This window comes from Cloeon dipterum, chromosome 3, assembly GCF_949628265.1.
Source record: "Cloeon dipterum chromosome 3, ieCloDipt1.1, whole genome shotgun sequence".
In the NCBI taxonomy this organism is placed as follows: Eukaryota; Metazoa; Arthropoda; class Insecta; order Ephemeroptera; family Baetidae; genus Cloeon; species Cloeon dipterum.
In genome coordinates this window covers 36,418,290-36,434,191 of record NC_088788.1, presented here as the reverse complement: position 1 = coordinate 36,434,191, position 15,902 = coordinate 36,418,290, and the positions used below count along the sequence as shown (strand labels likewise).

The 15,902-nt window shown below is 42.3% G+C and overlaps 5 protein-coding genes across 5 annotated transcripts; 2 read left to right on the top strand and 3 right to left on the bottom strand.

The window, feature by feature from the left end:
* Positions 1-593: 593 nt before the first annotated feature.
* On the bottom strand, positions 594-5,631 carry LOC135940373 (high affinity cationic amino acid transporter 1-like). Its single transcript, XM_065485227.1, has 13 exons — positions 5,498-5,631; positions 5,227-5,432; positions 3,948-4,076; positions 3,728-3,883; positions 3,138-3,242; positions 2,914-3,075; positions 1,928-2,052; positions 1,773-1,870; positions 1,581-1,720; positions 1,242-1,487; positions 1,013-1,179; positions 839-947; positions 594-785 (listed from the first exon to the last, which is right to left on the bottom strand). The coding sequence occupies exons 1-13, from the start codon at positions 5,539-5,541 to the stop codon at positions 643-645; spliced, it is 1,830 nt and encodes a 609-aa protein (XP_065341299.1). The 5' UTR covers positions 5,542-5,631; the 3' UTR covers positions 594-642.
* Positions 5,632-7,190: 1,559 nt separating this feature from the next.
* LOC135939488 (histone H4) lies at positions 7,191-7,715 on the bottom strand. The gene has a single exon (XM_065483897.1). The coding sequence runs from the start codon at positions 7,699-7,701 to the stop codon at positions 7,390-7,392; it is 312 nt and encodes a 103-aa protein (XP_065339969.1). The 5' UTR covers positions 7,702-7,715; the 3' UTR covers positions 7,191-7,389.
* A 177-nt stretch (positions 7,716-7,892) lies between these two features.
* Positions 7,893-8,400, top strand: LOC135940421 (histone H3). The gene has a single exon (XM_065485294.1). It carries the CDS (start codon positions 7,905-7,907, stop codon positions 8,313-8,315), a length of 411 nt encoding a protein of 136 aa, XP_065341366.1. The 5' UTR covers positions 7,893-7,904; the 3' UTR covers positions 8,316-8,400.
* A 2,239-nt stretch (positions 8,401-10,639) lies between these two features.
* Positions 10,640-11,096, bottom strand: LOC135940705 (histone H2B). Its single transcript, XM_065485705.1, has one exon. The coding sequence runs from the start codon at positions 11,077-11,079 to the stop codon at positions 10,705-10,707; it is 375 nt and encodes a 124-aa protein (XP_065341777.1). The 5' UTR covers positions 11,080-11,096; the 3' UTR covers positions 10,640-10,704.
* A 190-nt stretch (positions 11,097-11,286) lies between these two features.
* LOC135940612 (histone H2A) lies at positions 11,287-11,727 on the top strand. The gene has a single exon (XM_065485585.1). The coding sequence runs from the start codon at positions 11,311-11,313 to the stop codon at positions 11,683-11,685; it is 375 nt and encodes a 124-aa protein (XP_065341657.1). The 5' UTR covers positions 11,287-11,310; the 3' UTR covers positions 11,686-11,727.
* Positions 11,728-15,902: the final 4,175 nt, after the last annotated feature.

The following is a 15,902-nucleotide window of genomic DNA, read 5'->3' as shown; positions in this document are numbered from 1 at the left end:
TGGTTTTCTCCTTTTCAGCGTGCATGAATAAATTTCAGGGGATGAAAGTCTAGTATTTCAATAGAAGGAAGAAACGATGTAGAAATTATTGCCCAAACATGCCAAAACCCCTGGAAATCCCGCCATTTCGGTTGAATTATTCGTGTTTGCTTGCACGTTGTGCGTGTGTCCGTTTTTGCCGCGCGAGGCAGATGGCTCAAGCAGGCCGATCGATCTTTCGCTTCAATTACTCACTATCTACGAGCAGGATCAGCCGCGCGCTTACTCGGCCTTGAGTATTGATTGCAAAGCTGTTGTCTATAATGCGGGGTGCGCCGCACACCATGCTGTTTGTACGTAATTAAAATTGTACGCCGCCACCCACCACACTCAGGCCGACGAATTGATGCGCGTGACAGCGAAAATGGAGAAGCCTTGTTGACTTTCATTACATTTGACGCTGTTTGATGGTGCAAATTTCACACAATTTAATCCAGCACGTGGCTGGAAATAAAAGCCGGACAGGTATTTTTCGCACTGGTCATTTTTAATCCGACAGCTGACTGAGGAGTCAATTAGTCGCGCGTGGGGTGTGTGTCAACGTCAAATTGATATTTTAAATAATAGTAACTTTATTTTCATCCTTATTCCTTACAACTCGATCTAGTCTGAACTTCTCCTTTTCACCTTCTCCTCGTCATCTTCGAAAGCCACGTTGGTGTGAGCGTAGATGACAGACCTCCTACCGCTATCCTTCTTATTTTCCTCGCTCTGCCAGATTCCGTAAGAGAAGTACATCAAGAAGCCTGGAAAAAAGAGAGTAAAGAAAGGAAGACGTGCGCGCAAAATGTATCACTACCTATTGCCATCCACACGGCGAATCGGATCCACGTGTTAGGATCCAACATAAGCATCAGGTAAATATTGATGAAAATGCTGAGACCGGGAATGAGAGGCACCAGTGGTACCTGTTTGCGGAAGAATCAATTTCAATTTTCCCTCATCTTTGTTCGATAATCTGAATTTCTCTCACCCTGAAGAAAAGCTTTGCTCCGGAAGAGGGCTGCAGGCCAATGACCACTAGGTTGAGGATGCAGAGAAGAGCAGTAATCGCCATGAGGGTGATTGCCCACCACTCTCCTGAGACCAGCGGCTCCTCTGCGAATTTCAGCACGCCCCCCGCGGCCAGAACAAAAACAACTGAAACGAGAGGCAGTGGATTAGAATAGACCAGACGCGAGCGAGAGTTTTTTCCGCCTCACGGTAAAGCATGACGCCCCAGGTGACGATGCCAGCCGACATGTTCGAGGGTGACTTTATTCTTTTGGTGTTGAAAAGCTGCGAGAAGAAAGAGATGTGCCCATATTTAACGGCCTTTTCAACTTCTTCGCCTTCGGGCTGATACCGCAGGAGAAGCACGCAGGCAGCCACAATGGAATAGGCCAGCAGAGTGCCGATGCTCATCATGTCGACCAACTGCTGCAGGTCGAAAACAGCCGCCAAAATACCTGCATTCGGTTAATTCAAATTCGTTGAAATTCTCTCAGAAATTATGTTATTATATTACGAAGACCTAATTAGTGAATTAATTAAAGACTTGCCTGTCAGCAAACCAGCCAAACAAGTGCCCAAAAAGGGAGTCTGGAAGCGGGGATGAATTTTGCCCAGGAAGCGGAAAATGATGCCGTCGTTGGCCATGGCGTAGAGGACGCGGGGCAGCGGCAGCATGGCGCCCATCAAGCTGATTGGGAACAAAATTAAAATTGCTCATGTGGCAAGAGGGGCCTTTTTACCTGGCGCAGAGGCCGAAAATGGCGCCGATGCTGACGATCCACGCGGCAATGTCCCAGCCAAGCTCTCTGAACACGAAAGGCAGAGGCGCGTCCGGATCCTACAGTCATTCACATTTTGCAACACGCGTTCGTTTGATCCTGAATGGAGTGAATACCTGCAGATAGTAGGGCCACATCAAGGTCAGCACGGTCGAAACTCCAATGTAGGCGAAAGCGATGATGGCTAGGGAAATGGTGATGGCGAGCGGGATTGCTTTCTGTGGGTTTTTTGCTTCCTCGCCTGTCAAATGTCAAACAAAGAAGATAAAAATGAGTTTTCAATTGCTTTCCTTATTTTAATATCTTCAAGTTGATTAAAAGTAATCATGTTAGTCGAAATATTAAAAAAACTCCTTCGGAAGCCATCAGAGTGCTCATCAGGGTGTTTCCTGAGCACCCTGATGGCTTCCTAAGGGTCATATTCTAAAAGCCGTTCTAGTGGTGTGCAGATCTTGCAAATCGAACCAATACTTAGGGCAATATTTTTCCCCGAAATTAGAAAGCAATTAAATATCAAATTATATTAATCTCAATTTTGTAAGCTCCGAGAGGCCGGTTTTCCAGATTTTATTCTGATTTTCCGGGGAAATTGCTTCAATTAGATATTTCAAAACTTCTATTGCACCCTACAACATACTTAGTACTCAACAAAAAGTATAAAAATTACAAACGATTATTAATTCTCTTAAGGAAACACCAATCTACAAGAAATCTAACTGTCATTGAAAAATGAAAATTTCTAATTAAATAGTTTATCCGGACAATTAAGATTTAGAGAGTAAAATTAATTGAGAGTGAGCCCTACAATTCGTCCTGGTAGCGGCAAAATTGCGCAACTTTCAACAACCAAACGCGAATTTCCTTGTTGCAAGAAAAGGGCAACAATCAATTTGACAATGAAAATTTGGGTGTTTGTTGAACGTTGCGCAGTTTTACCGGGACCAGGACGAATTCGTGTTAGTATTTGTTAATGATAACGCCTGCCAAAGTTGCGTTATGCAATCCGCTGCACTCGCCCGCAACACCGGTTGCGTTCAGCAGTGCTGATACTCGGTGGCTTGGGGGGGGGGGGGAGGGGATCACAGTAATTATTCAAGCTAACCTGTGGTAGCGACGCAGTCAAAGCCGACAAACCCATAGAAACAAGTGGCGGCTCCTTTGATGATGCCGTTAATTCCGAACGGCGCGAATCCGCCTTTTCCGGCGGTCGGTTTGTTTTCCTCAGGTATATCGTCGATGTCGATGGACCAGTTCGCGATGTCAACTGCAACACATGATTTATTTTGACTTTGCCTCCGAGTTTCCCTTTTGTTTTGTGCTGCTGACCTTTGAACAGACCGCAAATGATGACGTAGGCCACCACCGCAAGGTTGATAATGGTGAAGACGTTGTTGAAGTTGGAAGACTCCTTCACGCCGAGTGCCAGAGCGACTGAAAAATTAATGATGCGCGCCTGAATGCTTTTCTTGGCAAGCTAAATGGACTTGTTCGCTCGCTATTTTTCTACTTCCTACAAATTTTATCTCTGTGCGCTTGGCAAACTTCCAGGAGGTATTAGTTCCAAAGTTGGCTTGTCAAAACTCAAAGTGAAGATGACGACTTATTGACTTTATTGCTTTTAAGGCCAACACTGCCACTAATTTAATTATTTCAAGGCTACAATCATTTTCAGAACTGTCAATTGGGTACAATTTTGAAGACAATTGCAGATTAAAATGCCCCTTTTTATTACAGTAATCGCAAAGAAAACGGACTCGATAAGATACTTTAAAGTATCACAATGGCATTGTAGAAATTGATATCTCTTTGATTGCTAAATGACGTCAAAAACTAAAGTTTAAAATGATTATTCAATGAATCATTCAAGCTAGGATCCTCTCTATTTTTTAACACACCTTCGAATTATGTAATCCTACCTGCAAACACGAGGGACAGTCCAAAGGCAAAGAAATCAATGTACGGAGAGAGAAAAGCAACGTCTATGGAGAGGAGGTCTTGAAAGGCCTCGGCCATCACGTTGCCGAAGAGGTTGTCCACGTAGCCGCTCAACCCCCGCACCACGCTCGCCGAACCTTGAGAAAGAGTCGCATTGTCAGCAGGGACGAATCAATCAAAAATATGTTGCTACCGGCTCACCTACTACGTACTCGAGCACCAAATTCCAACCGATGATGAAAGCCACAAACTCACCGACGCACACATAACTGTAGACGTACGCAGATCCGGCTTTCGGCACTCGAGCGCCAAATTCGGCGTAGCACAAACCTGTGGAATGTAACGCAAAACTGTTGCAGAATAATTGCATTTTATACACGGGGGCATTGAATTAAAATTTTGTAGTAGATGAAAACTTAGAGACCAACCTTGCGGTTCAATTTTAACGAACAATTTTGATCGAACTGACACCAAATTTGATGGCCTAGCTCAAGGTCAACGGCCACTTTTGTTAATATTAGTTTCTAAACAAATTTGGGAATGTGCTCAGGATTTTTGAAAGTTGAAAATGCGCCTTGAAGATGTTCTATGGCATGTGTTAACTTTTATGAATATTCCAGATCGGTGATCTTATTGGTTTTCGAGGAATTACGCTTCAAAACTCGAACAATAAAGAATTAGTCGACTTTTTCATGTTTTCAAAATATTTGCAACTCCAAATCTCCGGTTCTAACTATCAGAATTTCAAAAAAATACCCATCGTTAGACTCTTTCTGACTAGCTGAAGGGTTTAGGGGGTTGTCACCCCACCCCTTTTAACCCCCATGCTAAATTTTAACAGCAAAGATGAAAGCTCCAACCACTTTATTAATATTCAGGAACAAATTTCAGATTTGATTTCAGTATCAATTCCATCTTTGGATTCTTTTCTGCCTCAAAGACAGTTTCCGTTATATTCGGCCTCTCTCTTTTTCTGCCGGTGACGTTGTGAATCCTCGAGGGGCCACACAAAGCAAGACCAAATCTCTTTGTATCGTTAATGGCCTGAACCGTAAAAGATATTTTATCTTGTGAGAGAAGAGATGATGGCCGGATCAATATTAATCCCCCATGGAACTGCTACTGGCAGTTTCAAATTGCGAAATTGAAAGATGGTAATCAACTACTCATAATCAATCATGGTTTGGCACGTTCTAATCAAAGCACGCTTTGAACGAAACCCGAAGCGAATAGTCCAACGAGCTTTCGTGCACTTGATTTTCGGCAGCACTTGACGTTGCAGACAGATAGAAAAAATAGACGCTCTTTTTCAAGTGTATGTAAACACTCGATGCACACACAATCTTTTAAGATATGCACGTGTCCTTGACAAGTTAGCCCTTGCATTTTTCACATAAAAAATTAATAGTCCCGACAACGCGCAATTCAAATTCAATCAAAGCTTATCAAAGCGAGAATATGGTTTTATATGTGTACTTGCCCGCAAACACCGACGCGATTGCGGCGATTATGAAAGATATGACCACTGCTGGGCCGGCCGTCTCTTTCGAGACAGAGCCGGCGAGGACGTAGACGCCGACGCCGAGGGTGCTGCCGACTCCCAGGGCAGTCAGGTCGAGGGTGGTCAACACCCTGGCCATCTGCGAGTTCTCCAGCAGCGCGGCCACGCTCTCCGGCAGCATTTTCCTGTTCGGAACATGTATACCAAGATCAGAATATTTTCTTGGGTAAATTTGAAAAAAAAATCCTACCTGCGCGTAAGGGCATGGTAGAATCGCCGTAAATAGGCAGCCATCGCTCCTGGTCGCAGATCAGCAATGGTGCGCGCAGAACGGTCGGCTCTACTAGCGTCTCGCGTTATCAGATCGAGGCAAGAGCACGATAATACAGCATCATCATTACCTTGTTTGTGAGTGTTATTGTCCTACATCAAACAACACACACACACACACACACACACACACACACACACACACACACACAACAAGGATGGCCTGCTTGTTTCCCCCTCCATTTGTGTTAGCCAGCTGCAAAGACTCCACACATGAGATTTGATTTTGCATCACATTATCTTTATCAAACGCACTTTGTGTATGTTAACCAAAAAATTATAGCCTCAGCTTACTGGCGCAAGTCTAGTTCGTATTCTCCCGAATTGGTAGAGGGCAGTGTGTAACTGTGCAATAAGCGCGATACCTGCACTGAGCACTGACCCTTCCACCTCGCACAACGACGGTCAAATAGGAGAGATTATGTGCGAAAAAAGATGCTGAAGCAGAAACATAATAATTAAAAGATCCGGATTCGGGGTAAGCTTTTCGTGATAAATTTTTTTTGTATAATGAACGACGAATATAAAAATTCAATGCGCAATATTTTTTATTGTGATTTATTTGTATTACAGTCTTACTTCAATGAAATACAAATCTTAAGTTGATAATTAAGAAGGCTTTTCCATTCTGGGCTCCTCGATAATACCCCACAATCCAACAACTTTAATTTAATCCTAAATTTCGAAGTCATTTGAAGAAGTTTTTCTTACGTTCTATTTCTTTGGTGTATTTAATATCCCGCAAATTTTTTTGATCAGCGTTCCCATGGTTTCTAGACGAAATGTCACGGGTCGGAGGACAAAATTAACACCAGAAATCGATCCTTAGTTTTAAAACATTTTTGACGAATTATTTATTTTTAACGGGCTTACGGGACAATTTCAGAAAATTTTAAGACTGCAGAGTCTCATCTCGTAAAATTAACGATGTGTATTTTGGAATCCTCTCGCCGAGCCCATCAAACTGGCACCAAATTTTAATTGAATTCAACTTTGAAACTCGAATTTCTTAATTTTTTGTGTTTTGAAAATATTGCAAACACCAAATCTCGATTTGTAGCCATCAGAATTGCAAAAACTGCACACCACTAAGACTCTTCTCGACTAAAGGCTTGGGAAATATTCGAGTATACTCGGAATTACTCGCGCAGATCCGAGCAGAAGTATATGCGGTTATAAAAGAAACTAGCCGGGATCGGGTATTTTTATTCGGGACAGGAATCCCAGGGGAAAATAGACGAACAAATATAGATTATTTCATTTTATGTGCGTGCTGCTTACTTAGTGCGCAGCACAGAGCAAGAGGAAATGATTATTTTTAATTTGAGATTACAATTTGCCGCAACTTTTACTCCACTTAAATATTTTCGGTCATAATTGCATGGAATTTTGCAAGCGAGCCAGGATTAGACAATTTTTCCGAACCCGGGAAATCATCTTAAACTCGGGACAGAAAAATAATCCCGATGGACGCTCTCCTCGACCTTTCCTAACCAGCTGAAAATCGAAATGCCAAAAAATATTTAACTGTCGAATTTTAATTGAATGAAACAGACATAATTTATTAATTTGTTATTATATCATCGGAAAAGGTTAAAAGAAACTCCATAGCAACAGTTTGAAGATCTCATATTGTTGATAAATAACAATTGATGCTTATCTCTGTGCATCATTAAATTCTCATATCTCATGAACAAAATTCCGATAAATCTTCTTTGTTAGCAGACAATAATGCTTTTGAGATTAGACGGAGATATTTGGGTGGCCCTGAAAAGGGCCGATTTTTGCCAAGCTGTGCGGTGATGCGGTAGCTTAGCCGCCGAAGCCGTAGAGGGTGCGTCCCTGGCGCTTGAGGGCGTAGACGACGTCCATGGCGGTGACGGTCTTCCTCTTGGCGTGCTCGGTGTAGGTGACGGCGTCGCGGATCACGTTCTCGAGGAACACCTTGAGGACACCGCGGGTCTCCTCGTAGATGAGGCCGGAGATGCGTTTGACTCCGCCGCGACGGGCCAGACGGCGGATGGCCGGCTTCGTGATGCCCTGGATGTTGTCGCGAAGGACCTTGCGATGACGCTTGGCGCCTCCCTTTCCGAGCCCCTTGCCTCCTTTGCCTCTGCCGGTCATGATGATTGCTGCTGTTCGCTTTGAACTGATTCCGTCGTCGCCTCGCGGCCCCTTTTATAGCAGCCGGCGCGGCCGGAGCGGTGATTCGGCGCCGCGCCAATCGGCGTGCGCGGCGCGGCGCAGCTGCCGGGGGCGGGCCCAGGCGGCCTAGAAAAGCCGCGGCTGCCGGCCGAGCGGCATCAGTCTCGATTCAGATTTCAGACATGGCTCGTACGAAGCAAACCGCTCGCAAGTCGACCGGCGGCAAGGCGCCGCGCAAGCAGCTGGCCACCAAGGCCGCGAGGAAGAGCGCGCCGGCCACCGGTGGCGTGAAGAAGCCCCATCGCTACAGACCCGGCACGGTGGCCCTTCGTGAGATCCGTCGCTACCAGAAGAGCACGGAGCTGCTGATCCGCAAGCTGCCCTTCCAGCGGCTGGTCCGTGAAATCGCGCAGGACTTCAAGACCGACTTGCGCTTCCAGTCGTCTGCCGTGATGGCCCTGCAGGAGGCCAGCGAGGCCTACTTGGTTGGTCTGTTCGAAGACACCAACCTGTGCGCCATCCACGCCAAGCGCGTCACCATCATGCCCAAGGACATCCAGCTGGCACGTCGCATCCGCGGAGAGCGTGCTTAAGCCTCAAACTTTGAGCCAAAATCGGCCCTTTTCAGGGCCACCAAATCGCTCCAGTCAAAGACCAAAAGCAATAATCATCTTATAACATAACAATTAAAAAATAATAAATGACAACTAGTGGACGCAGAGGCGCCACACCAAAATCTTTCCATAGGAATGCCAGAAATTTGTCCCTAATACCACTGGAAAGGCGCCTCTCCTACCAGCTCGTTGAATTATTTGAGCATTTGTTGCAGTCACTGAATTAAACACATTTCTGACATTGGGTAGCCAGTGTAAAGATCGCAGAAATGCTCAAATACCTACCATTGCATTGACACTGTAAGGAATGCATTAAAAATGCGAGCGTTCTGAGAGGATAATTTTAATCACAGCGACTGTTTCATTTCGCCCCACAGTATATAGGATTCAAAAACCTCAAAATTCTTACTGAATCAGCGAACGTCATACCATCCTTTGGAATAAAAAATTTATGAAGATTACAATTCTTGGCAATTCTATTTTTTCTAGCTCGAGAATTCAATATAGAAAAAAATATCCTATTCAAATGGGCATTATTTTAAATTACTCTCGCGCGTATATCTCTTTCTTTACGTGCTATTTAAAAAAAATTTAAATCGACTAGTTCAGCCAATTTATCATTGGCTACAATTTGTCTTTAGAAAAATCTACATTCACACGAAAACATTGACATTTTTTTATTTCCGTTGGGCAAAGTTTTTAAAACGAAATAGATCTTCGTTTTAATTTTTATTCCTGTGACTGATTTTTAATGTAAAAATTGAATTTTTAACGAATCCGTATACGTTTACACGTTACAGTGCGGAAAGCAAGGGCGCTTGACGGCAACAGGCGAGGCTGACCCGGACAAATGGTGCGAGGCATCGAGCGCTGATTCTTATTAATTGCATTTCTCAAAATGAAATCACCTGTGTCAACTTATTTTTTTCTAAGTAGGATCCCTACACCAAGAAGCAAGAATAAATAAAATAAAAATTGTCGACATGTCTAAATTAATGTTTGAAACTTATAATCAGTTAAATTCAATTTATATTTTAAGAATAGAAAAATATTTCAAAATATTTACTAAAAGACGAAGGTGATAGAGGCTTTTAATTTTTATTTGCATTTAATTTGTGAGCTTTAAGCATCATTTTTGGCGAATTTATGCCAAACGCGCAAGAAGCGGTGAAAAAAGCGCGTTGCGCGTATAGAGTAGAGAGCAGAAGCAGATGCTCACACAAAACCGTTGGTGAAGCGGATGTGGGGACCGCTGGGAGGGAATGCTCCAACGGTCGAGTAGAAGCTGTGACGCGCTTATCTCCCGCCTTTTTGCTAAATATAATGAGATTCTGTAACTCAACAGCTGCAAACAAATCGGCTTATCTCAAAAGTTTCACAAATTAGAATTTAATTTGCATGATTTACTGATTGTAATTTTATTTGGTTTAAAAATATTTCAGACAAGGCGTAGAGGGATAAATTAGAAATGATTCTCAAAATTGCAACTCGGCAATGATTGAGTATTAATTAAAGTTTACGTATTTATAATCTTAAAACGCTTAAAACCAAAGCATTCGCATGCAGCAAGCAAACAAATCGAGTTGTTTCTTTTCTCCACTCTGGAATTTGACTAGTTGCGAAGGGGGAATACTCTATTTATACTTCATAGTACTCTAATCCAAAATTTATATTGCTGAAAAATATGAGCATCGCAGATTAAGAAGGAAATGACAAAATATTAAAAATAAGCCAAATATGTTGATTAAATAGATTTTACAATAGGCAAATTAACAAGGAAGGAACGGCTAAAGTGTTGAAAATTGTACACAAAATTTAATAATCACTCGTTCTCGCACTAAACAACGGCATCTGTTTCAGCTCCGCAGGCCTCGTTCAGAATAGATTCAGCAGTACTTTATTACCTCCGAAACAAAATTAAGAACTACAGTATTAGCCGCAGAGAATTTTGTATCTCAGCGATTGTTGAAAACGTCCCTCGGCCCTCAAAGAGAATCGAGCAACGAAATTGACAACTTCGCCACTCACATCTCCGTGGTAGAATTTCGAAATTATATCCTACAAAAATTCAACTAAGCTTCTCTTACGTGAGCTATTTTCGAAGAGTGAACAATTCCTCCTTACACCACGAAAAATATCTAAATTTTTGTGTACGTTCCAGTAGTCTGCTAACTGCTGCCGATCAGGAGGATTTTAATGGCAAATATCCTCCTTCATATTTTTATCTCTTAAATACTATAGTGTTGGATTAAAATTTTATTCATGTTCACAACTAATTATTCTAATTTCATTGCTTTGTATCTTTGGCAGATAAATTTGGGTGGCCCTGAAAAGGGCCGATTTTAGCTACAAGCTTGACGCGAGCAGCTTATTTGGAGCTGGTGTACTTGGTCACGGCCTTGGTTCCCTCAGAAACGGCGTGCTTGGCCAATTCTCCAGGCAGCAGCAGACGGACGGCGGTCTGGATTTCGCGGGAGGTGATGGTGGAGCGCTTGTTGTAGTGCGCCAGGCGGCTGGCTTCGGCGGCGATGCGCTCGAAGATGTCGTTCACGAACGAGTTCATGATCGACATGGCCTTGCTGGACACTCCGGTGTCGGGGTGGACCTGCTTCAGCACCTTGTAGATGTAGATGGCATAGGACTCCTTCCTGCGCTTCCTCTTTCCCTTCTTGTCAGACTTGCTGATGTTCTTCTGGGCCTTGCCCGACTTCTTGGCGGCCTTTCCGGAGGTTTTGGGAGGCATGGTGATGCGAGTACAGCGAGAGCAACACTGATACTCGGTACTGCGAGGCCGCGGCTTTTATTTGGGGAGAGCAGAGTGCGACGCGGGCCAATTGTTCGCTCCGCGCGCAGTCATTGGCCAGGTGGCGAGAGCAGCCGCGTCGCCGCGCGCTCCCCCGATCAGGTATAAAAAGCAGGGCCCGCTAAGAGCAGCATCTGTATCGTCTCAGCCGCCGCAGAAACAACACTCAACATGTCCGGACGTGGAAAGGGAGGAAAGGTGAAGGGAAAGGCAAAGACCCGCTCCAGCCGTGCGGGACTCCAGTTCCCCGTGGGCCGCATCCACCGTCTGCTCCGCAAGGGCAACTACGCCGAGCGCGTCGGTGCCGGCGCCCCCGTCTACCTGGCCGCCGTCATGGAGTATCTGGCCGCCGAGGTGCTCGAGTTGGCCGGCAACGCCGCCCGCGACAACAAGAAGACCCGCATCATCCCCCGTCACCTCCAGCTGGCCATCCGCAACGACGAGGAGCTGAACAAGCTGCTCTCCGGCGTGACCATCGCCCAGGGAGGTGTCCTGCCCAACATCCAGGCTGTCCTCCTGCCTAAGAAGACCGACAAGAAGGCCTAATTCTGTAGCCGCTCTCCGAAAATCGGCCCTTTTCAGGGCCACCCAAATTAATCAAGCTAAAGGTGCAAAGCATTTCTTCTAGTCACTAGATTAAATAATAAACTCTGCGGTCGTTGCGTACATTTCGGACCCTCACAACCTGAGATTTGGCGCTCTCAACATTGTAAAAATACAACATATTTGAGATTTTTTAAATCAAAAATTTATTTTCTCGAACACAAAGTCGAACGAATTAAAAACTTAACTGGAAATAACCCATATGAACATAGCAAATGACAAAACAATCGAGTTGTATCATTAATTTCAGCTAGATTAAGTTAAATCTAATTTCTTTACCAATTTTGCTATATGTTCATACCAGATTATTCAGCATTGAAAGTGATTGCTTCGTATTTTTGGCAGATAAATATTAGGGGTCCCTGAAAAGGGCCGATTTTAGCTACAAGCTTGACGCGAGCAGCTTATTTGGAGCTGGTGTACTTGGTCACGGCCTTGGTTCCCTCAGAAACGGCGTGCTTGGCCAATTCTCCGGGCAGCAGCAGACGGACGGCGGTCTGGATTTCGCGGGAGGTGATGGTGGAGCGCTTGTTGTAGTGTGCCAGGCGGCTGGCTTCGGCGGCGATGCGCTCGAAGTTGTCGTTCACGAAGGAATTCATGGTGCTCCAGTGTCCGTGTGGACCTGCTTGAGCACCTTGTAGATGCAGAAGCTGAGCTCCCTCTTTCCCTTATCTTCTCAGACTTGCTGGTGCTTTTCTTTTTAAGACGTTTTCGGTGGGTATTTTTGATGTGAGAGCTCCTTCCTCTTGCTAAACGTTTTCCGCTTCACCCAATATCCCGGCGGAGAGTTCTTCAAAATTAGATCCCAAGGCGGTGAAATTGACACAGGGCGCATCATCGTGATTCTTGACATGTAACGTTTGACGGAATGGACGGTTCGTCAGAAAAACAAGTCGGGCATGCTAGGTAGTGCCTTGCTCACGACTGATGCCTCATTGTCAGTCAATTGTCGTTTCTCTGGACCAACAGGAGAGTGCTCTTTCTGGGTGGAATTTGAAGATGCGGCTCTCTTAAGAACTATAAATTCACTAAGTTCTTGAATCAAACAATCGTCTTTAGGAACTGAAGGAGCACTGCTAGAGACTTGGCGGAGAACGCTCTGCTCTCCCTCAGTTTTACTGCCAGCTCGCCGCCTAAGGAACAATCGAATTTTTAAAATTTAATTAACTTTGAGAATAAAGTTCACCAACTTTAAGATTATAAAGTTAAGTTTAAAAGACAATTTGTGAAATTCCTTTTAACCTTTCGAATTACTATATTAAAAGGGGAAAAAGCCCAAAACCTCCCTGGTGTGATACAGTTTTTAAAAAAATCGGCTCAAAAGTTTGCATGCTAATCAAGCGCATTGTATATTTATTCCAAAATCACTATTTGTTCACAATTTGGGGAAATTTTCCTCAAGATTCGTACATCGTTGGACAGATTGTCACGTGATAGAGATTGAAATGAAGCGAAAAATATTACAAATTTGGCCAAATCTGAAAAATATAATTATTTCATAATTCCACCTTGCAGAGACAAAATTTTGTTGCATTTCACAAAAAGAATTAACTCAACATAGTCAGCAATGCAGAATGTTCTTTGATTTTTATGATGCATGTATTTCTGTTAGGGTGAAATTTCTTGCACATTTTCCAACAAAATGAAAAGTAAAAGTTAATGGGTTCAGAGACGTTGAAACTGGCAAAATGACTGGTTCTTCTTAAAAAATAATGCTTCTGACAAAATTATTAATTCAATAATCTCTGCAACTGGTACTAAATGTGCTCTGGTGAATTTATTTTGAACATTTCAACCGAAACAGCCAATGTACTGTAAAAGAAAGTGCTTATATATTAATTTATCTTTTAATTAAATCGCATTCAAATTTTGTTATTCTTTTAATTGGTAAATAAGCCATTCAACTAACAATAAGCGTATTGTTTTGATAAATATACTTACTTTTTCTGCTTTACTTTTTCTCTTTTACCGCAGCTGGCTGACCGTTTTTTTGCACCCCCTGCGTAATAGGTGACGATCCTCGTTCGACTGACTGATTGGCCTTTCTGATGAGTTCTCAGCATGTCGCCGAACTTTTGGAACTCTTTAGAAACGACAACTTTACCAAACACCGGCCTGGAGTCCATCATATCTAAAACAATCAAAATTAATAAATAAGTGTATTAAAAAAAAATTACCTTGGATGCAATTCAAAACTTTAATATCCGGTTTTGTGCATCCGTCAATGGGCCGGAAGCTCTGTTGAGAGATGACCCTTTCTCCGATGATGTAGGACAACAGTATGCGGGTCATCGAGCGGCCATACAGAGCGAGCTCATTGGGATCGGAGCTCTGAACTTTGTCCTCAAAACACTGAATGGCACCTTTCGGAACCTTAACTTGGTGGTTTCTAATGATGTCACGCACCTTGAAATTTTAGCAATAACAGATTCGTCAAATTGAAATTAAAAAAGAGTTTTAAAATAACTTACATTGGTTGTCATTTTGACGAGTTTTTGAGCAAACAAATGCCAAATCTAAAAATGAAAACACTAATTAATTTAGCGTTTCGGCATGTTATTCACTAACACTAAAAATGCCTGATTAATCCTAAACGTGCCAATTTCATGAATTTAAAATATTTAAAATCTCAAACCACGTTTTTTCACCGTAAAAAATTTATAGCACAGCTCCTTATGGGTCGCACAGTGGAAAACCAATGTTCGCTGTTCTTGCCGTAAAGTTTTGCGTATGTTTGAGCCCTTCGCCACCCCCGCCCCAAGAAATGTTTTGAGAAAATTATATTTCCTTAAAAATAACATAAAATTGAATTGAATTATGACTAGGGAATGTTCAAAAATAGTCGATTTAGGAAAGAAATAATCGATTAATAAGTCGGAAATTTAGAGGCATACAATCAATTTTTTTTAAAAACGCTATTATTAAAAAATACTCGGTATATTTCAAAAAACTGAAATGGGGTGCAGTGCACCCCCTTTCAGGATTTAAAAAAATGCCAATAATCAAGAATACTTTAATAAATTGGTTTTGGCAACCTCTCTGCTGCTTAAAACATTGAATCACGTTGAGCGGTTTTCGACGACATAATGAGAAAATACCCATTTTTTCAAAATCAGACAATAATAATCGCTTTTTAAATGGGTGATAATCGAAAAATAGTCGGTTTGGATGAAATAATCTAAAATAATCGATTTTGAAAATCTGTCAAAATTTGTTTTATTCAAAATTTTTTATTCATTTAAAAGTGCGGACATCATAAATGCAAAAGAAAAAATGATCGATAATCGGTTTTGCACAACCCTAATTATGACTCAACGAAAAGAATGAGGACGAGCTTTCATATAGTAAAGCATGCATCGTGCATTAAAATCTCTAGAAAATTATTATGGAAACTACTATAATCGGCTTTAAGGCAAACAGGAGAAATTGAGTATTATTTGTCGTTAAAAAGAAAAAATATTTTTATTTAAAAGGATAATTTTAAATTACAAGTTTCTTCGTTTGATGACGAGTATTCGTTTTGCTGTTTAATTCATTATTATGACACTCAAGCATTTCCTCTGTATGGTATTTTTCTAATTCAAAATACAACTCATTCATCTGTAATTAAAATTGAATTTAGAATTTTTTTCGAACACCATCAACCTGTATAAATTTAGATTCAAGAAGGAATTTTAATGCGGATCAGCAGAGCAATTATGCACATCCCAACATCCAAAATGGAAACAAAAACACGTTGGCGGTGTTGGAGAAAATGCAAATTGAAGAAAAAAAATAAAAACGTTGCCGACGCGCTACACACGGCGCCGCATCAAATATCAAATCAATCGCCAAAATGGAATGAAATAGGCCAGGATGTCGGCGTCACCCAATTTTCAGAGAAAAACACCATATATTGTACTATAAAATTATCCTACCTTATCTCCTCTGAGGGTTGTGCACGACTGAAGGTATGATGCATCTTTTAGGTGTCCTTCCTACCCCACTCTTGTTTACAATTATTGTTATAAGCTATAAATATGTTTTTAACTTAACTTGAAGCTCCCCAAAAAGGAAACTTAAAGCGCAGTAGGATTTAAAGGTGGAAGAACCATTAAAGCGGGTGCGGATGTTATTATTTCATTGAAACATTTTTCGTTAATTTTCTAGAGCAGTTATCC